This window comes from Bubalus kerabau, chromosome 16 (assembly GCF_029407905.1).
Source record: "Bubalus kerabau isolate K-KA32 ecotype Philippines breed swamp buffalo chromosome 16, PCC_UOA_SB_1v2, whole genome shotgun sequence".
In the NCBI taxonomy this organism is placed as follows: domain Eukaryota; kingdom Metazoa; phylum Chordata; class Mammalia; order Artiodactyla; family Bovidae; genus Bubalus; species Bubalus kerabau.
The window spans coordinates 46,090,040-46,111,832 of record NC_073639.1 but is presented as its reverse complement, the minus strand read 5'-3'; the positions used below and the strand labels follow the sequence as shown (position 1 = coordinate 46,111,832).

At 37.3% G+C, this 21,793-nt stretch overlaps 1 protein-coding gene across 4 annotated transcripts in view; it reads left to right on the top strand.

The window, feature by feature from the left end:
* The first annotated feature begins 9,271 nt into the window (after nucleotides 1–9,271).
* The window catches only part of GRIA2 (glutamate ionotropic receptor AMPA type subunit 2), a 183,213-nt gene continuing 170,691 nt past the window's right edge, over nucleotides 9,272–21,793 (top strand). For 3 of the 4 annotated variants that reach the window (XM_055549419.1, XM_055549421.1, XM_055549420.1), the window contains exons 1-2: nucleotides 9,272–9,621; nucleotides 10,171–10,311. In XM_055549419.1, the coding sequence (XP_055405394.1) occupies nucleotides 9,534–9,621; nucleotides 10,171–10,311 (229 nt within the window). In that variant the 5' untranslated portion in view covers nucleotides 9,272–9,533. Of the gene's footprint in view, nucleotides 9,622–10,170; nucleotides 10,312–21,793 lie in introns of those variants that run through there. The other variant, XM_055549422.1, reaches the window with a different exon arrangement.

The window sequence follows — 21,793 nt, the reverse complement described above, 5'->3', positions numbered from 1 at the left end:
AAAAGTGAAGAAAACCTAAAAGATACCTGGGATAACAGTAAACACACCAACACCTGTATTATAGGAATCTTAGAAGAAAAAAATAGAAAGAACCCAAGAAAATATTTGAAGAGATAATAGTTGAAAACTTCCCTAACATGGGAAAAGGAATAATCAACAAAGTCCAGGAAGTACAGAGAGTCTCAGGCAGGATAAACCCAAAGAGGAACACACTGAGACACATAGTAATCAAAATAATAAAGATTAAAGACAGATATAAGATAAAATATTACAAGCAGCAAGCGAAAAGTAGCAAATAACATACAAAGGAACTCCCATCAGGTTGTCAGTTGATTTCTGAGCTGGATACTGAGAAATGGAAATGGAAACTTCACAAGCCAGAGGGAATGGCATGATATATTTAAAGTGATGAAAGGGAAGAACCCATAGGAAGAACCTATAACCATGAATATTCTACCCAGCAAGACTGTTGTTCAGACTTGATGGAGAAATCAAAGCTTTCCAGATGAACAAAAGTTAAGAGAATTCAGTGCCACCAACCCATCTTTACAGAAAATGCTAAAGGAACTTCTCTAGGCAGGACATACAAAGAAGGAAAAGACCTACAGAAAATAAACCTGAAACAATTAAGAAAATGGTAATAGGATCATGCATGATGATAATTATCTTAAATGTAAAGGGATTAAATGCACCAACCAAAAGATGCAGATTGGCTGGATGGATGAAAACATATGCATATATGCACTTCCACTTACCACATCACTCAACCCGCCCAATTTGTATGTAATTATTTTGCATAATTAGGTTAATTATGTTTCCATTATGGCTTGCAATTATAATTATCTTTTATTTTTTGACTGGCTATTCATTATGAAAACTGATAAAATTTTTTCTGATAAACATTTTTTACTAATGTCATTATATAACTATTATTCACTTAATACCTTTGGGAAAGTAGTACATCAAGGCTGTATATTGTCCCCCTGCTTATTTAACTTATATACAGAGTACATCATGTGAAATGCTGGGCTGGATGAAGCACAAGCTGGAATCAAGATTGCCGGGAGAAATACCAACAACCTCAGATATGCAGATTATATCACATTAGGGGCAGAAAGTGAAGAGGAACTAAAGAGCCTCTTGATGAAAGTGAAAGGAGAGAGTGAAAAAGCTGGCTTAAAATTCAACATTCAAAAAATGAAGATCATGGCATCTGGTCCCATCATTTCATGGCAAATAGGAAAAAAGTTGAAACAGTGACAGATTTCATTTTCTTGGGCTCCAAAATCACTGCAGATGGTGACAGCAGCTACGAAACTAAAAGATGGTTTCTCCTTGGAAGAAAAGCTATGACAAACCTAGATAGTGTATGAAAAAGCAGAGACATTACTTTGCCGTCTAGTCAAAGCTATAGTTTTTCCAGTAGTCAAGTACAGATGTGAAAATTGGACTATAAAGAAGGCTGAGCACTGCAGAATTGATGCTTTCAAATTGTGGTGCTGGAGAAGACTCTTTAGAGTCCCTTGGACTGCAAGGAGATAAAAGAACTGATCCTGAAGCTGAAGCTCCAATATTTTGGCCACCTGATGCAAATAGCCAACTCATTGGAAAAGACCCTGATGCCGGAAAAGATTGAAGGTAGAAGGAGAAGGGGATGACAGAGGATGAGATGGTTGGATGGCATCACCGACTCAGTGGACCATAAGTTTGAGCCAATTCAGGGAGATAGTGAAGGACAGGGAAGCCTGGTGTGCTGCAGTCTATGGAGTTGCAAACAGTCAGACATGTCATGACTTATCCACTTAACACAAGAGGAACAACAGAAAATAATAGAACTGTATCACTATAGCTACCATTTAATAGAAAAATCTGTAATCATTTTCTAAAATCCAGATGCATATCAGATTTATCTTGGAATTTTTTTTAAAATACAAATTTCCTGGTATTGCTTTCTTTTTTCCAAAGCTCCAGATGTGTTTCCAATGAGCAGCTCTGTTTAAAAACAACTGGACTATATTATGATCTTTTATTTTTATCTAGCTTGTTTCATTTTTTCTACTTCATATTCAGTGCTGCTATTTCATTTAGTTTATGTTTTCCAATTTCATTATTGTTCTTTCTCAAGCCTTTATCATGCATAACAAAAAGCTTTTGCATACATATATATATAAATAAATAGTATATATAATATATATTTTTATAAATTTCTGAATTTTTGCCTAACTAAAAAATTTGTGATATTTTGATTCCACTGTTTGACTTAGTATGAATAGAATGCTAGATTTCTAATTTATATTCACTCAGAAATTTGATATAGTTCCATTTTGTTTTAGCATCTAGTATTACTGCTAAAAGTCTAGAAAATTTATGCTGCTGGTGCTGCTACTAAGTCGCTTCAGTCGTGTCCGACTCTGTGCGACCCCATAGATGGCAGCCCACCAGGCTCCCCCGTCCCTGGGATTCTCCAGGCAAGAACACTGGAGTGGGTTGCCATTTCCTTCTCCAATGCATGAAAGTGAAAAGTGAAAGTGAAGTCACTCAGTCATGTCTGACTCTTAGCGACCCCATGGACTGTAGCACGCCAGGCTCCTCCATCCATAGGATTTTCCAGGCAAGAGTACTGGAGTGGGAGGCCATTGCCTTCTCCAAAATTTATCTTAGTGTTTTTTTTTTTAATTGGTTTAATTAGCCTCCAATTAAAATAAATACATTTAAATTAAAAAACAAAAAATAAAAAAAAAATTGAATGAGGCTTGAAACTTCTAATCCAATTCTGAGACTATAAAGAAATACTATGGTGTAAAAAAAAAAAAAGAAATTAACATGTACTACAGTATTATTAATTAAAGTATATATCTTGTTCAAATTTCACAAAATTTTATACTAGTGTCCATTATTTTTTTTCATATCTTATCCAAGACTCTACATTGCATTTAATTGCATTGAGCAGCCTCAGTTGCCTGCAACAAACTCTGGTAAATTCTCTTTTCATTTTTATTCTTTGTAAATATTTTCTAATTTTCTTTGTAATGGCTTCTTAGATATACCTATCATTTAAAAACGGACATTTATTTTCCAAATACATGGGCTTTTTTTAAAGTATCTTTGATATTAATTTCTCCTTTACATACTTTTTTCTCTGCAATCATCTTCTGTGTTTTTTTCATTCTAACTTTTTTGAGGCTTTCAATGTTTAAGTCAATGACATCTTTTGGTAAATATCACATTGCATTTGAAAATATGTGGGTTATTTTCAAATATCTTTTGATAGTGACTTCAAACATAATTCCATAGTGATAAGAGAACAGACTCTGTATGATTTCAATATCTTTAGACCATGATATTTTTACATGTTGTTTTATGTCCCTGAATATATTCCAGAGTATCCTAGTTTATAATCTATGGGAACTTGAGTAGAATTTATATCTTACTCTTATGTTAAAATTGTATAAATCTTAATTATGCTGAATTGGTTCACAGTGCTTTTCAGGTCTACTATATCTTTCTATTTCTCTGCATATTCATTCTATGAATTTTTGAGAGTTTGATATTGAAATTCCACCTAAAAGTCTTAATTTATCTACTCAAAAAATAATTGTAATATACAGTAGAACTATATGTAACCTTGTTATGAATTTTCCAAGTCTCCTGTAAATGAGTTATCATACTTCAACAATTTAAAAATTAAAAAAGAGATAGATCTAAAAAAAAAAAGCAAAAAGAAAGGAAAAACAACTCACCTCTTTCCTTAAAACTCTCAAATAGTTCTGCTTTCCTGTAGGATAAGGTGTGCATTTCTTACAATAGTCTGGTGTATTCTTATTACTCCTTGCCTCACACTTCCTATCCTGCAAACAATGCATTGTGTCTAATTCCTGGATCACGCTAATGCTTTTCCTGATGGGACTGCATTTAAATGAAGTGTTCTTGGGGTCAAGTAAGGTTGCAATACAGGAAGCTCACTGTGGCTTGTCCCTCTCAGGGTTCAGCACAGAGGAAGCAACAAAAATGAAAGGGATCTTTTGAGTCTTCTGGAATATCCCACGGACGGAGGAGCCTGGTGGGCTACAGTCCATGGGGTCGCTAAGAGTCGGACATGACTGAGCGACTTCACTTTCACTTTTCACTTTCATGCATTGGAGAAGGAAATGGCAACCCACTGTAGTGTTCTTGCCTGGAGAATCCCAGGGACGGGGAAGCCAGGGGGCTGCCGTCTATGGGGTCGCACAGAGTCGGACACGACTGAAGGGACTTAGCAGCAGCAGGATGTAAGTACAGAAAATATGGCTAATATTTGTAATGACTTTAAATGGAGCATAATCTGTAAAAATATTGAATCACTACACTGCACACTAGAAACCAATATCATATTGTAAATCATTCACTTCAAATAAAAAAAAAAAGTTGCTGTCGAAGGATCAGGCTTCTGACTTAGCACAGAAATACAGGTGGTCAAAACCCTCCCTGGAGACTGGGGAAGCTTGGGGCACCTCTTCCGCTTTCTCCCTACAGTCCTCTCTAAGTTGCCCTAGATTTTATGGCTGCTGACCAAGGGATGTGTCCCAGGATCACCAGCTCTGATAGCCAACAAGGCTTGAATTCATAAAGAAGCAGTTCTTAATGGTTGCAAGAGCACCCTCTCCATTCTGTTGTGGCAGTACACCACAGTCCAATACAGAGGGTGCAGGAAAAACACACATCTTCAAGTTTACCCCTGGAAGGGGCTTAACCATTAACTACCCCAGCTGCTGAGAGAGGACCCACTTTCCAAGCAGCCTGCATCTCTAGGTGCAGAATATGATTCGCCAATTTGGGCCACTGACATGTTCTCAATTACTGAAACAAATAAGAATGAAGATGGTGGCTTGGACAATTACAAAGGTTTCAGACAACCAGGAGCTTAGGCCAGTCTGACTGACAAGGATTATCTTCTACCCAAGACCACTCTGTCAAGACTGGGAGAGGTGGCCATTTTATCTAAAGTGCAGAGAACAACATGAAGAAACCGAGTAACACATTCTAAACAAAGTACAAGATAAATCTCTAGAAAACAGATCTTATTGAAATATAGATACACATGGTACTTGATAGAGAGTTCAAGATAGTGGTCATAAGGATTGAATCATGAAGAAATATAGGGTCTGAGCAGACCAATTACTAGCAAAGAGATTGAATTAGTAAACAAAACCTCCAACAAAAAAAGTACAAGATACTATGGTTTCTCTGGTGAATTCTACCAAATATTTAAAGAAGAATTAATACCAGTCTTTCTCAAACACTTCCAAAAGTCTGAAAAGGAAAGAACACTTCCAAACTCAGTTAATGAGGCCCTAATCATTTGGAGAAGGAAATGGCAACCCACTCCAGTATTCTTGCCTAGAGAATCCTGTGGACAGAGGAGCCTGGTGGGCTGCTGTCCATAGGGTCACTCGGAGTCGGACACTACTGAAGCGACTTAGCATGCATAGCATGCATGCAATCATTTGCTTACTTGAATGAAGTCTGGAAACTTCCTGTGGAAGGCTTCTTTTCTGTCCATCTTTTACCCATTGTGTCAAGTTCATTATCTAGAATCTTCCCAATCCAGGGATCAAACCTAGCTCTCCTGCATCGCAGGTGGATTCTTTACCATCTGAGCCACCAGGGAAGCCTGAAAAAGCCTGTCCCAGGGTCTACTGCATTGCAGACAGATTCTTTACCAACTGAGCTCCATTATCTAGAATACCCTTGTCATATTTAGTTTGTTAAATTAAGTAATTAATTGAAACATTTTTCCAATAAATATTTCTGCTACAGGATCATTTGTGGGTAAAGTTAATTAAAATCCATATAATCAGACCCCCAATTAAATGAAAACTTCACATATTCATTCATTTTTTAGACTTAATTCTAAGTTCATTTTACAAAAATATACAAAAGTTTGACTTCAGATATGTGTTTTGAATCATGTAGTTGATCTTATTCAATCAGTGATTTAAAAGTGTGTCACAAAGAAAAGAATAATCAATACTGTCTCAATCTGAATAGCTATTTTTATTAGCATTATTCATTATCTTAATTAAAGAACTGAAACTCCCCAGAATGAATATCTCTATTTCCAATCCTGAGTGATTAAAATCCTCATGTTTTCTCTTCTGTTTTATAATTTTTCTGTCTCAGTCAATAATGTGTTTGGGACCTAGGTTCATTCTGCAGGATCTGCTACCCTTGCTATCTCCTGCTGAAAGAAGCATGGAGCCACTTTCCTTTTTAATGCTGAGTTGCATCCGAGCCTTTCAGATAGCCTTCCCAGTTCCAGAGGATCAATAGGAAGGCAGGAAACTTCTTGTCGCTTCATTGCTGGGAACCATGGTGCTGACATTTATAATCCAATTTTGATAAGGAATTCAGCTAAAATTTGATCTGCCAGTCATTTCAAAGTTGTTACCCGCACACCCCACCCAGCCCCTCCATAATGACTTTCCTAAATGCTTTTTCATTATGGAACACAAATTAAAACTACACAGAATTCATAAGCATATATAAAATCTTAAGCATTTCAAAGCAGATTTTAAAAGAAAATAATTGCATCTTATACTGAAGAAAAGACTGAGTAAAATAGAAATGAAAATATTATGTATAATATTTATTTCTAGCCTTAATGCTAAGATTATGTTTAAACATACACAAAAAACAACAATGGTGAAAGCGACCAAACATACCAACAAATGCTAGAATGGTTAATTTTGTTATTTCTTCCATTTTTAGTGTTATTTATCCTTGTTTCATAACAATGCTTGCATTTTAGATAATTACCAAAATTGAACAGCAGAGGGCAGAGAATAGCAAACTGTGTCTTTGAGCACACTATTCTATTCAATTTTAGTCTCAGTGGTTTTGAAATTTTCAAATTTGATTTTACTACTGCTCAATATGAGATATATTCTTGAAACAGGAAGTTTCTAAGTATTAAAAATAAATTACAGTATTTTTCATATATTTGCATAACCACTTCCTTCAGCTGATTTAGTATTCTATGCCTGAAAAATGCTATATGATAAATACTATCATGAATTTGAAAAGCTTCATTAATTATAATACAAGCACAACAATGTCAATGCTGCAAGAGATGTATCGGTCTATATTTGATGTGAAAGGTACATGTCTTGTGAAAGACAGTAACAAAGTAATAGTTGAATTACAAGTAATGCCTACTAAATTATTTCTATTTTATATATGAATTATAGTTGGTCACTAAACAGCAATATTTCCTTGAGATCTTTCATATTATTTACTAGGAAAAATGTTTCTATGATTCAGCAAATTCTTATTTTATATTATTTATTTTTATAGATTGTAATTCAGTCAATTCTGGGTTCACCTTTGTCCTTGACTTTGAAATAGATTACGATAAAAATAGCTTTTGAAGCGACCTCTTTAAAAAAAAATTAATTTACATTGACCCATTCTTTAAACATGACCAATTCTCCACATTTAACCTTCTCTCTCTCTCTCTCTCCTTTCATTATTAGTTACTTGATATGAAGTTTCAGTTTTTCTTTTGGGAAAAACTGAATGAAGAAAAACGATGGCTGAAAAATTTTCTATTTTGCTCTGAGTTGTTATTCACTCTTTTGTATAATAAAGAGTTCAAATAGAGAATAATGCAAATCATTTTTGTGCCTTACATCACTACTAGTGATGGAATAGAGCAGATGTATTTAATTATTCTTTATACTGTTAATGTGGATATATATTTATGTATGTCTTCCTTACTATTTTCATCCTCAATTTTTAAAAGGCTTTAAAAATTTTTTTAAAGGCATTTTGACTCACAACACCTGTCTCATATACAAAGAAGTGTATATTAATGGACTAAAGTAAATTCTTGGTGATAGAATTGAGTGGTATTTTTACCTGCAGTATAAAATCTTATTAATAGATTATGGATTCTTTTACTTTCTGGCTTAAGAATACATATAGAAAATCAAAAAGAGGGAAAGACTATGACTTGGAATTCCAGAATTCCATGATTAGAGAGCCATAGAGTCCACTTTTGCCTGGAGAATCCCAGGGACGGGGGAGCCTGGTGGGCTGCCGTCTCCGGGGTCGCACAGAATCGGACACGACTGAAGCGACTTAGCAGCAGCAGCAGAGTTCACTTTGCTCATCTTTCTCATTTTAAAAGTTGAGGCCCAAGGTGATTAACGGGAAGTATAACATGCAACAGTCAACAAGGAGGCTATACTAGTGATATTACTGTGACAATTGCACGGGAAAGCAGCACAGTAGACTAACTCTTGGCTTTCTGAAATATTACTAGGCTACTCCTTCTGTGACGTGAGATCCAATCTCCTGCCTCCTGGAAACAGTCCCTTGTACTCAACCATCCTTTATTGCTTTGTTTAAACCACTAAAGCCATTAACTCAGTGAGGAATTTCTGCCAAAGCAGGTCCCAGGTGTCGGCTTGGCAGGCTGGGCAAGTTGGTGTCACAGCCCGGTGGAGCACAGTGTAAAAATGGGATTTCCATGCAAAATGTTCCAAAGATGCAACCTTGATCTTCTCCTATGCGGTTCTGACCTTTAAAGATAGAAATTTAGGTTTTCCTTGGATCTTGCTACGTCCCATTTAGCTAAAGTTCACACTTTTGGAGCACTTCTTCATGAGTGTTTTGTTTGCTTTCCTGCGGGTCAGGTGAGGTGCGTGGCAGTGTTTCTCTATTGCAAGGTGGGATTTACAGGCTACAGAAGATAAAAAATAAGCATTGTTTGCATCCTAAGACAGCAGGGCCTGGTGAGAGAACGCTTCACCGCCAACAGCAATTAGCAGTTTGGCTTCTGCACGGCAGCCGGAAGTGGGCTTTGCTGCATTTGGTCCAGGCTGGAGCATCTATCTCCGCTGCAGTGGCCGCGGAGGCACAAAGGTAGCGCGGAAGGGAGTGGGGCGCTGTCCGCGGTGCTGAAAGGCATATCGCTGGTGGGCGCGACAGCTCGCGAGACCCGAGGTCTCTGCCGGGGGGCAGCGGCGGCCGGGCTCCGAGCCTCGCTCCCAGTCCTGCGCGCGCGAGACGCCGGGGCGCGGGGGTGGGCGGGGGAGGGGTGCTCCAGCCGCCCCCCGCGCCTCGCGCACGCGCGCCGGGCCCGCCTGCCGGTCTGTGACTCGCGTGTGTCTGTGTGTGTGTATGTGTGTGTGCGCGCGCGCGCGTGTGAAAGAAGGGAGAGGGAGAAGCGCGCGAGGGTGAGTGTGTGAGCGCATGGGAGGGTGCTGAGTGTTCCGAGGCGCTGGGACCACAGCGGCAGCTTGCTGGAAACTGCATCTAGCCGGTCCTCCGGACTTCGGAGCAGGCGCGGGGCGCAGGGCGGCAGCCACCCGCAGGACCTGGAAATAGGGATTCTTCTGCCTTCACTTCTGGTTTTTAGCAGCTTGGTGCTAAATTGCTGTCTCAAAATGCAGAGGATCTAATTTGCCCAGGAAAACGGCCAAAGAAGGAAGAGGAGGAAAAAGAAAAAAAAAAAGAAAGGGTATTTTGTGGATGCTCTACTTTTCTTGGAAATGCAAAAGATTATGCATATATCTGTCCTCCTTTCTCCTGTTTTGTGGGGACTGATTTTTGGTGTCTCTTCTAACAGCATACAGATAGGTAGGTACCCTTTGTGCTCTGCTTTTGAATTGTGCATAATTTGGTGGTAATCTTTGTTCACGGTGGACAAATTAATTCATGTCATGTAGACTTATGTCATACCTTGACTGCATTCCAGATTTAAACTGCCTAAAATATACATGTTTTTCTTAGGATGAAGCAAAGGCAAAAGATTGTGTCTCTGATACAACAGAGAGAAAGGTCTTCTCTTTTAGAACCCCCAAATTTTATTCATTTCGCCTTAACAACATTTTCCTGTTTGTTCGGAATCTCTAGGGGTCTGAATGCACAGCTTGTGATCACTAGGGAAGGAGAACGTTTCTGGCCACCCACCTGGCCCTCGAGCTCCTTCGTGTCTTGACCCCCTCCGTGCCTGGTCTATACCCTTTGGATATCTTTCCCAGCTCCCCTGTTGCCCGGGTCCAGGGATGCGTTTATTCGTCCTATTAACGTGAACCAGGGACTCCTGGGCAGTCCCCCGCTAGCGGGCTCCTCTCCTCCTCTCGGGCACTGACACTGTCCTCCTTGCTTCGTGTTTGTTCCTTGCAGGGGGGCTGTTTCCCAGGGGCGCCGATCAGGAATACAGTGCATTTCGTGTAGGGATGGTTCAGTTTTCCACTTCGGAGTTCAGACTGACACCCCACATCGACAATTTGGAGGTAGCCAACAGCTTCGCAGTCACCAACGCTTGTGAGTAATGAATATTCATGCCCTTTTGGGGGCCGCACGCGGAAAGCGGGCTGGTGTGTGTGTGTGTTTCTGCGTGTCAGTGTGCGGGTGTAGTGACTGCACACGCGCGTGCGTGTGACGGCGTCGGGAGAAAGTGGCTGCGTTCTCGGGGACCCCAGCTGGCTGAGAGTTGGGGGCTGAAGAGGAAGCGAGAGCCAGGGGAGAGTGTGCGCACTAGGGAGGGGGGTGGGTGTTGGAGATCGAAGAGGCTTCCTTAGGTTCCGGGGGTTTTGCCTTGGCTGGAGTCTTCAAAAGAAGCCCCCTTCCCCTGCTGGCCTGGTGGCACCCCGCGCGCGGGGAACACGCGGTGCCCCAGGGCGCGCCGTCGGGCTGCTGGGTAGATCCCCCGGCCCCGGGGTGAAATCGGCAGGCCTCGCTCCGGGTCACTGTGTGAACCCCGCGAGCCTGTATTCTGCCCCAAGACGGGACAAGTTGTCACATCGGTCCCATAGTCGGCTTGGGGTCGTTACATAAGGCCCACCGAGGGGTGCAGCGAGGCTGACGCAGGCCGGGCTACCCGTACAGTCTTTCCTCGCGGCCCCGGGATCCGCAGCCTGAGTCCCGGGGCGATCGTGCGCCGGGCACCGTGGGCCCTCGCGGGCCAGGGGCTTTGTTCTCAAGTCGCGGGGCTCCCACAGAGGATGCGGGAGGAAAAGGACCTGAAAGAGGTGGCATGCACCGAGTTTGGAATCCAGAAGTAGTCAGCCGATCAGCCATTTTAGTCTTCGCAGCCATCCTGTTAGTCCCAGCGCGGCATGCAGTACTTGGGGACCCGCTGCGAAGCTACATCCAGGCTTCAAAGTAATAGGATTCAAGCAATTAAGTCTCCGCACGGTTCAGTGGAAAGACCGGCTGGCCCGGGTCCAGGCGCGGCCACCCCAGCGCGGACGTGGGCGGTGCGGCTACCGCCGGACCCCCTGCCCTCTGCCGGCAGCTGCTATCCTGCCCTGGCGACGAGGTTGGGGCGACTCCTTTCTGAATTGATGTTCTTGGTGTTTATTTCAGAGTTGACAGTTTCGCGGGGGGATTTGCACATGGTTCACCACCCACTCCGTCTTCCCTGTAAAGGACAGCGGAAAATTACCACCGAAAAATTCCAACTGCAGTGTTCCCACGTTAGGCAAACAACTGGTTATCATCCCACGTCCCCATGTTGAGCTTTAATCGTATATTCCATGGGTTAGCTTGATTGTAGTATCAGGAACATCCTCAGCTCGTTTTGAAACTGCCATCAACCAAATGAATGAAGGAATGAAACAACTCTCTTTGATAGAACAGGGGTCATTATTATGGAGCTGTTTGATGCTTAGAATTCAACTGTTTATGAAAGCATATTTAAAGAGATTTCAGTGCTGTATTTTTTTTTTTTTCACATGTTGATTCCAAGAGAGAAAAGGAACTGGGCATGATGGGAAAGAAGTGGGAGGAAGAGAGACTGAGACTTAAGTGAATTTTCAGTTTAAAAAAAAAAATCTTCCTAAAAGAATGTAAGAATATCTTGAAAAATTTTAGCATGTCAATACACAAAGAAACCGGCTATAGTTTTTTTTTGAAGGCCTTTATAATTTGACCTATTTATCTACCAGAATTAGATTATTCATTTGAATTGATACCAGGTCTCCAGTTTTTTTTCCCCCCTCTGAATTGTGAGTTTGACACACAATTGGTCTAAATATCCAACTGTTTGTAATTGTATACTAGTGTGAAAATGCTGTGGAAAGTAATGAACCTAAACACAAGACTAGGATTATTGGGAGGATTTAGGTTTTAAAAACTAGGTGAAAAGAATTGATATCTCTATGTTTTGAAAACGGTCAATGATGTAGAAGTTCATTCATTGGTGAGAATTATTCCAGGGCCTGGCTGAGAGCAGAGGAGTTAGGTCCACTGAAGGAAACGAGTATTTCCTCATTCCAAATGCTGAATGACTCTGCTGGGGCTTGTAAAGACTAAAGATTATGGTTAGTTAAGTGACTAGTTTAGGTCCTCAGTCTCAATATTTTTGAATCATTTATTTAATGTAAATGTTATTGAAATAAGTTATGCAGACAGAAAATATACACATATTAAACAGATATAAATACATAAAGTTCCACAGAATGGATACATCCATGTAATAAGAGATGGATTTCATTAGAAAAACAGAAACACAATTTAGTTTGCTTGACAATTCTAAACCATCCAAGTGAGTGGAATGAAAGTCATTCAGTTGTGTCAGACTCTGAGAACCCATGGACTATACAGTCCATGGAATTCTCCAGGCCAGAATACTGGAGTGGGTAGCCTTTCCCTTCTCCAAGGGATCATCCCAACCCAGGGATCGAACCCAGGTCTTCTGCATTGCAGGTGGATTCTTTACCAGCTGAGCCACAAGGGAAGCCCAATTCTAAGAAAATCAAATCTTCATTTTGCATCGATATTTTGTTTTTCTCAGAAAATAAAGCTGAAATAAAAGATTGTATGTCTCCATGTCACAAAGTTACTCCTGCATGGATTATTCAATGACACTAAAATAAATGTCAGTGAGGATCTGAATGTATTTTCAAGATTCTGGCATGGGAATTCAGAACCATGGCCTCTGCAACTCCTATGCATAAGCAATCTTTTGATTGCTGAATAGAACTAGTTACAGAAGAAAAAATTCTATCACTCATTGAATAGAATTTTCTGGAGTTGACATTAGCTCATCTACTCGGAACTTAAAATTTTGGGGCTCAATTTCTTCATTTCTTTAGGAATTTTACAGTACAGAGTTTGCAAAATGAAATGAAGTGTTTGTATCCTTTTTTTTTCTTCTTTTTTAAACCAAGAGTAATAGAAAATGTAAAATTATTTTATTTCTTTTCAGAGGGAGAGAGAGATGCTTACATATAAACTGCACTCACAAAGTGAGCAGTCCAGAAATGAGTGGAAATCTCTGATACCAAATTTATTAAAGATGAGTCTTGATCACTTAAATCCTGCTCAAGGCTTTTACTCCAATGCTTAGCCTTTGTTTCCTTGGCTCCTCAGTCAGGGGAGTGCTTGATTCTTTCCTTTATGAAGTGGGAGCAGCAGTGTCAAACATGTAGGTAGCGGAAACCAACCTGACTTTCTCCTATTTCCTGCAGAAATCTAAGGAATTCTACTTCATAATTCTACCATTAAAATATGTATCATCAGTCAGCGTTCATAAAATAGCTTGCCCTTCCTCTGAGTTAAAACATAAAAATCCCATAGGGTAAATTTAACCCTAAATGTAATATATAAATTTAATGTATTAAGAAAGTAAAATTATGAATCTTAATAATATAATTGTAAAATAGCAAAGACTTTAGTTTGCTAATTTAATTGTATTCCTGAGATGGAAGGGCTGCTTTGGGAATGCTGAGACTGACATGGCAGGACCCACTGAATGGGTTAAGGTTTTGCAAATGAAATGAAGTTATTGCATTCTGAACCCAGTAAATGCTGTGCAGGCTCTGAACTTCCTCCCACGCCCTTTCACAGTCACAGTGGGATAATTCAAGTACCTACTTGTTCCCATTTGTTTCCATGGTACCTAAGGAAATAAAGACAGATTTTCAGGTTTTTGCCTTCTCCTTTTTCTCCCTCCCTCCCCATTTCCTTTCTTCCTTCTTTCTTCTTAGCTAGAGAACCTACTAAGGTTTTATTTTTCTTCCCCCTCAAGCCTGCTCCAACTTAAGACTTCAACATGAAAAAGTCCATGAAACCAGAAAAATAAATAACTTAGCATCCTATGTTCAACAGTTAAATCAGTGATGGGCCTCAAGAATTCCTTCCTTCCTCGCTCCTTTCCTTTTTCTCACCTCCCGCTTCAGCTTCAGTGTTTGTTGAGTACTTTCTAGTCATCAGAGAAAAATGAATGCTATTCCTATAGTAACTCATTTTCCCCTAACCTTTCCCCTTAATTCTCTTTCCTATAGTTTTCAAATCCTTATGGGCCTGAAGTCCTTCCCTGTACACTGCCACTTGGTCTTGTCTAAGCAGTTTGGTCTGAGGATGTGATGATATTCTAATAGTTTTTCTACAAAAGCAATTTATTACAGTAACATTTTTATGAAAATAATAAATGTGATATTGACATGTATATGCACATATTGTATATAGGTTAACAAAATCAACAGGTTTTAGGAAATAATAAACATTTTTGCATTCTAAAAAGTTTTGATAAACTTTAATGTTGTGCTCATTATTAAAACTTGGTTAAAATAAATTTGTCTAAAAGAGCTATGAACATATTTGATCACATAGGGCTTTGGAATTAAAATTATTAAATGTCTTCTTCAAAATTGTTCCTATTTTTTAATGAATGACTGACAAATAGTTATTAACATATTTAAAATAATTTAATACTTTGATATTTCAATTTCATAAAAAATAAATTGTAAAAATATTAAATTTAAAGAAATAGCAGATAAAAATCTGCTTTTTCTCTAAGCCAGTAGATGGAGATGTTGGAGAAAGCATAGTTCTTTCATAAAACTGTTGCGTACACTGAATACCCTTTGAAACATTGTAAACACATTTATTTAGAGAAATTGAAAAAATATGTGTAAGTGGCATCTGTTTTAGAAAAATTCATTTAAAATGAGGTATTTGAAAAGTAACTCCCAATGCCTTTTAAAAAGAATGTCTTTGATTTTTTATTTTATTTTAAAATTAGATTATCTTAAATATCCTTGTGAATTTGATTCATAAAGAAATTCAGAAATAGCATTGATTATAAGACTCTTGGAAAAGTATATTTTTTGGCTTTTTAACTTTGATTCTTCAGGTGTAATCTATTTATTTATTTTATTGAAGTATATTTATTTCATTGAAATATAACTAATTTGCAGTGTTGTGTTAGTTTTATATGTGCATGCATGCATGCTAAGTTGCTTCACTTTTGTCTGACTCTTTGCGACCCCATGGACTGTAGCCCTCCAGGTTTCTCTGTCCATGGTATTCTCCAGGTGAGAATACAGGAGTGGAGTTCCATGTCCTTCTCCAGAGTTTCATATATACAGGAAAGTAATTCAGATAAATATATGTATGTATCCTTTTCCAGATTATTTTCCCTTATAGGTTATTATAAAATATTGGTTATAGTTCCCTGTTATATACAGTAAATCCTTCAGGTATTATTTTAAGGTATATTTCTTATCATTGCATTTTAGTCATGAATTATTGAGATGTGTATCTGCATTCATCATATTGATGCTTGCTAAATCTTTGTTACACTTTGCATGAATTTGTCTGTATGTATGTGTGTGTGTAATTATATTGTAATTATGGATTATGAGTAGCTATAGTTTGGGTGAGCTATCATGTTCTTTATTCTGTCAAGATAATTACCAAAGCCTAGAGTTACCTATTTTAATGTATGCAAAAATTTTCATACAACCAGAATCAACTTGGATGCTCTTAAGCAATCATAAGAATTAGTAGTGTACCAGAACACAATACCTTATAACCTGAGGTTAAATCTTTGATTATAATCAATTTGAGGTTACAAAGAATAAAATAGCTCTTTAAATGTAAGAATAATTAATTTGTTGTTGGATTTTTTTTTTTTTTTGGTAGTTAAGCTTTCATACTCCAAGTATCACAAGAGAGTTTTAGGAAAATCAGACATCATACTCAACAGAAATAAAAAAATGGCGTTGGTTGAAATATTCAGTTTAGGATATGAGAAACTGAATATTTAACTAGAAACGAGTATATGAAACTATAGGAACTTAACAGTAATCGGAATTTACTCTTATGCTATTATTGCTTTTTGAGGTCTTGCAGACTTCCACCTACTGAGTTGAGAAGTCTGGGGCTTTTCCCTTTCATATCAAGCCTTTACAGTGAAGGGGTCGTTGCACCTTGACATTAAGACAATAGAATGCTGATTCATGTCAGAGCCTGTATCTTCTTGGAATTTCTTCCCAAAACCACCTTTCAAACTTCCTGGAGCCCAGACCATTTTAAGGAAGGCAGTAGAAGGCCAGTTGTTTCCTGGGTACTCTATTAGGTGTTGCTGTATGGTTGACTTTTCAGAGTGCGCTTTTTAATTTTTCCCCTCTTCTTCCTCTGTTCTTCTTTTCCCTTTTAAAAAGTCAGTGAAAGTGCTTTGCTTAATCTGTAGAGCAGGTGCTATTACAAGGAAGTAAACCTAAATTGAAATGTTTTTTATTTTTTTAAGTAAGCAGAGGATATATTACATAGAGCTAAAATCTTGTATTAATAGTAGATTTAAATATTTTATTGGGATGCTAGTGGCCAGTGGGTAAATGTATTTCCTTTCTTCTTTAATTGATTTCTACTGAAGATTCCCCAGACAAAATTGAAATTCCAGATTTTTTTTATTATGGCAATTTTCATTCAGAATTTCTGAGATTTTCTCTAATGATCTGAACAACTCATTGCCAAATGTAGTAAATGAATATGCCTCTTCAATAGGATAGGAAAAATCATTGTTGAATTAAAATCTACCCACAATTTCTTTCTCAAATCTCAAAATCACCTATAATTTAAAATTTTTCTAGCAATAAAGTATTTTTCAAAAAAGATTTCACTAATTTTGGAGAAGAATGAATCTGCTTCTTACAGTGGTATTTGTTAGTCTAAAACCTATTATTTTTGGTTACTATTCAAAGTATCTTGTCATTTTTGATTATTACAATTTATAGAAACATTTAAAATTAACATGGAGAATGAAAATATGCCTTTCTTAAAGTCAGGGTCATGCCACTGTTGGGTTTGTATGCGTCACGATTTTTAATCTATTAAACAGACTTCATATAGCAGAATTTCTTGGTATAGAATTATATTTACTAAATTCAGAATATTGCTATTACTCTACATTTGGATTTTATAAGAAACAATTTCTTTGGTATCTGCCTCCAATATTATTCAGATAGAGGTGTGATGCATTTTTCATTTTCATCTACAAGTTAGATATGTTCAAAGTTATTATCTTTTCCCCTACAACTACGTTGCTCTATGTTAAAATGCTGTGCTGAAATAAATGTTGGGATGATGCAGAAGCCGTGTTGCAGTGGTTAGCCTACAGGACTCTATTCTCAGTACTCTGAGGCTGTAGGAGTGTCGGTCGTCCATTTTTGTTTGAATTTTCACAAAACATGACTGTACACATTCCTTGAATAGCCACAAAATTGTCTTAGTCTCCCCCATCCCCTATTCCCAGGATATTATATACCATGATTTTCTGTTAATTCTTTCATTTTTTAATTAAAAAAATTAAAACGTCAATATTTATTTTATTTTAAATTAATTTTATTGGAGTGTATTTGATTTACAATGTTGTGGCAGTTTCAGGTGTATATGCAGAGTGATTCAGTATATATCTATTCTTTTTCAGGTTCTTTAGCCATATAGGTCATTACAGAGTATTGAGTATAGTTCCCTGTGCTATTCAGTAGGTTGTTATTAGTTATCTATTTTATAGATGGTAGTGTTTATATGTCCGTCTCAATCTTCCAATTTAGCCCTTCCCACTCCCTTTTTCCTTTGGTAACCATAGTAAAATTTTTACAAAGCACCAAATTGCAAAAATATTTTTTCTTTTAGAGATATTAGACAATGAAAAATTTATAGACACAGTTTTTTTATGAACCAATTGCTCTAATATTTCCACTAATGGGTGTGATTCTTTTATATGTATGCCTTTTTTTTTTTTCATTTCTGTATGGGCAATTTATCATTACCACTTGTTTTCCTATAATTTAACTTTGTCCTATTTTTTATCCTATTGATAATTTGCTTCAGCAAAAATTAAACCCAATTTGTAATTGTAGTTTTCTTCCTCATATATTAATTAACACAATATTTCAAAATTATCCAAAATGCTTACCACTAATCTGTAGCTTAAAGTTTAAAGGCAGTTTTGAAATGTAGAGTCTTGACAGTTATAAGAATCTTCAACTGAAGAGAATAAATAGGTGTGAGAGTCAGGGGTTCGTTATAGGAGGGGGAGCTATGAGGACAGAGTTGCTTAGATTGTTTTAGTTTTCATCTCAACATTTCTCAAAAAATGACACATACCTGTCAGTTTTACTGTTTATTTAGATTGTCATACAGAATTTTACTTTATAGTTTTAAGTATGTTAACATCTACACTTTTTTTCCTGATTTTTATTCTAATATTTACAATATGAGCACATACTGAACTGAATTCAGAAATGCCTGCATTCTAATGTGTCTATAATACTTTGATTAGGGCATCATATTTCTACTGAGCTATTTACCCTTTGTGTAAAATTAATTTCAAACTGTAACCACTGTGGTATTCATTTACTTTATGCTACTCTAATTCTTACACTCTGATTGAAATTCAGTGAAACTCAGAATGTGCAATTCAGTGCAAATATTTTTAGTCTAATCTTTATAAATACCAAGTGATACTAATGGAAATGATAGAAATATATTTGTATAATCTGAGTATATCTATGCTTATTATGAAATCAGAATAAATGTTACCTAATTCTTCATCCCTGTAGCAGAATATGGTCTTAATCATATCTAACTTCAGCATAAAATTGACTGAAACTCATGTTACATAATTTAAGAAAAGGTTTTCTCAGACCGTAAAGCTTTTGCAGCTTATACTAAAGTTTTGCATTAAAATACTATTCTCTTTCAGAATTAGTATTCATTTTACAATTTCCCTTGCATTAGCATTTGGTCCACTGCAGTAAGACTATGTCAGCCATGTGATTATATATTTTTTATTACTTATGCAAGAATAAAAAGATAGGTTGAGCATTTTGAAATAATTGTTTTTTTCCAAAAGGGAAAAAAAATATTTTTCTTCATTGTGGATTGAAATTCCAAGATTTCTTTAAGTGTGGTGATGGTGCCATGGACAAACAGGGAAATCTCCGAGAGGCAGCCTAACTTGGTATGTAGTAGGCAAAGGAGTAGGAATTTGGAACTGGAAATTTTTTTCTTTTCATTCTTTCTTGGTTTAAGCTTCTTCTTTTCCTGGTGTTTGCTTAGTTTGCATGTCTGCAGTCAGGCTTCTACACTACCACTGAGCTAGTACAAAACAATGAATTCTTATCATAATATTACTTTTGATGGATACAATTGGCTGCTGCTGCTTCTGCTGCTAAGTCGTTTCAGTCATGCCCGACCCTGTGCGACCCCATAGACGGCAGCCCACCAGGCTCCCCCATCCCTAGTTCCAGAGGGAGACAAGAAAGAAAAGAATCATTCTGGATCTTTTATAGGCAAAAACACCACTTTCAGGCACTTTATTATTTAGGGCTGGTTAAAAAAAAAAAAAAAAAAAGTCATTCTTGTTAATCATGAGGTAAACTAAAACACTGTAGCTAAAAATATGTAATATGGAAGAAATATATTACTAGAGTTTGAATTTATGAGTTATAACAAACTATATCTCCTACATGGGGTTCTTGAGACATTGTAGGAACACATCAACTGATGGGGTTTATTTGCAGAACACAGAAAAGTTTGTCTTTTTTGTTTGTATTCTGATGGTGACTTATTGTTCTTCTTTAACATCTAGATAGTAGTTTTAACAATCCTAGGTATATATTAAAATGTGTTAGCATGTCTTACAAGAATATTTAAGAAAATTAATGATACTTCTTGAACAATATGTAAGTTTTTGTCATTAATTATGCAAAAAATCATTAAAGCACAGTTTGGGGCTGAAATGCAGGACATAATGAGCAGTTTCAATTTGAAGAATAAGAATGATCAGGAAAGGGGAATCAGTTTTATCGACATACTGGGAAATATTGTCATCTACATTTTAGTGGTACTCATTTGGAGTATTATAAAGATATTCTTTAAAGGCTTCATGTAAGTTATTTGTTAGGAATTGCAGATTTTAAGGGATTGTCTGTTTTCAGTAATCCAGCTACCACAGAAGTAGCTTTTGCAATTCTCAAGTGGGAGAGGGGCTTCTCTTTAAAATAAAAAAGTCTCTCTTCCTCACAAGAATTTAGCAAAGAAAGTTCTGGAAGTGCCGATCTCCAGGAGTGGTAGGAAGTGTGTGTTTGCTAGTTTTTATTGAAAGACACAGTTCAACTTAGGACATGAGTTTTCAATTTATTTATGTCTTATCCTTTGTTTGGAAGGGATTGAAAAATTTCAATCTTGTTTTTAGTTTATGTATGAAATGGAGATATTGAACTTTATGATTCCCCAGCACTTTACTATTTGTAGCTTTATTTGTTTTATCAGTTTTTTTTTTTTTTAGTTTTTATTAGTCTGCAATGTTATTACTAATTTTCATGTGGAGAGGAAATTTTAGGAACAGAGGCAAGAATTCAGAGGAAGTATCAAGGTGCTACATAGTTTCAGTTTTTTCCTTTGTCTCTCAGAACACAGGCAAGTCAAAATCATCATCTTAATGATAAATGTTCTTTGGAAGGAATGATGCTAAAGCTGAAACTCCAGTACTTTGGCCATCTCATGCAAAGAGTTGACTCATTGGAAAAGACTCTGTTGCTGGGAGGGATTGGGGGCAGGAGGAGAAGGGGATGACAGAGGATGAGATGGCTGGATGGCATCACCAACTCGATGGACGTGAGTTTGAGTGAACTCCGGGAGTTGGTGATGGACAGGGAGGCCTGGCGTGCTGCGATTCATTGGGTCACAAAGAGTTGGACACACTGAGTGACTGAAGTGAACTGAACTAAATGATAAATGTGGAAGTGCTTTGTGTACGGAAATGAAAGACATTGATTCTTTGTAGTTTGCAGCCATGGTATCGTAAGACACAAAGTAGCATTAGTCGAATCTGAACTTGGAATGAAATTCTGATCTTACTGTTAGATGTGTGACATTGGACAAGTTTAATGCAGTCTAAATCTCTGTTTCCACCTTTGTAAAAAGGAATCACATGTTATAGGACTATTTTGAAAATAGAGAACAGGCATAAAAGACTAAGTGCATTGTAATTAGTGGACTTTATCACTTTCAGTATTGGGGTCTTTGGCTGGTTTTGTTAAACACTTGTTGAGGACAGAGAAAAATGCATTTCTAGTTTCTTGCTGGAATCTTCTGTTTCTTGTGCACCAGGGCAGGACTGTTTGGTGACAAAGGAGAAACCAATGAAGCAAACCACATAAGTCACTTAAGGATATGTTTAACGCATTGAAAGAGGAGCATGGTTTTCAAAAGCTGAGATGCTGAACTCGAGCAGTGTTACATCTTTTCTTTTGTCACATGCCACTTCCGTGAGGATGTTCAATAATTTGGAGCTCTTTCATCCCCGGTGAATCTTGCAGCACGTAATTAAGATACGTCCACACATTGTCTAACTGCACATTTTAGATTCCTCATGGTTTATTTCACCTAATTAATCAAATTATATCTATTTAAATGAAAAGCAGATGAGAGAATACAAGCTTTAGAACCAGAGTTTGAATATGATTTGTTGCTTTGTGACACAAGACATGTTTTATTTTCTCTTTGT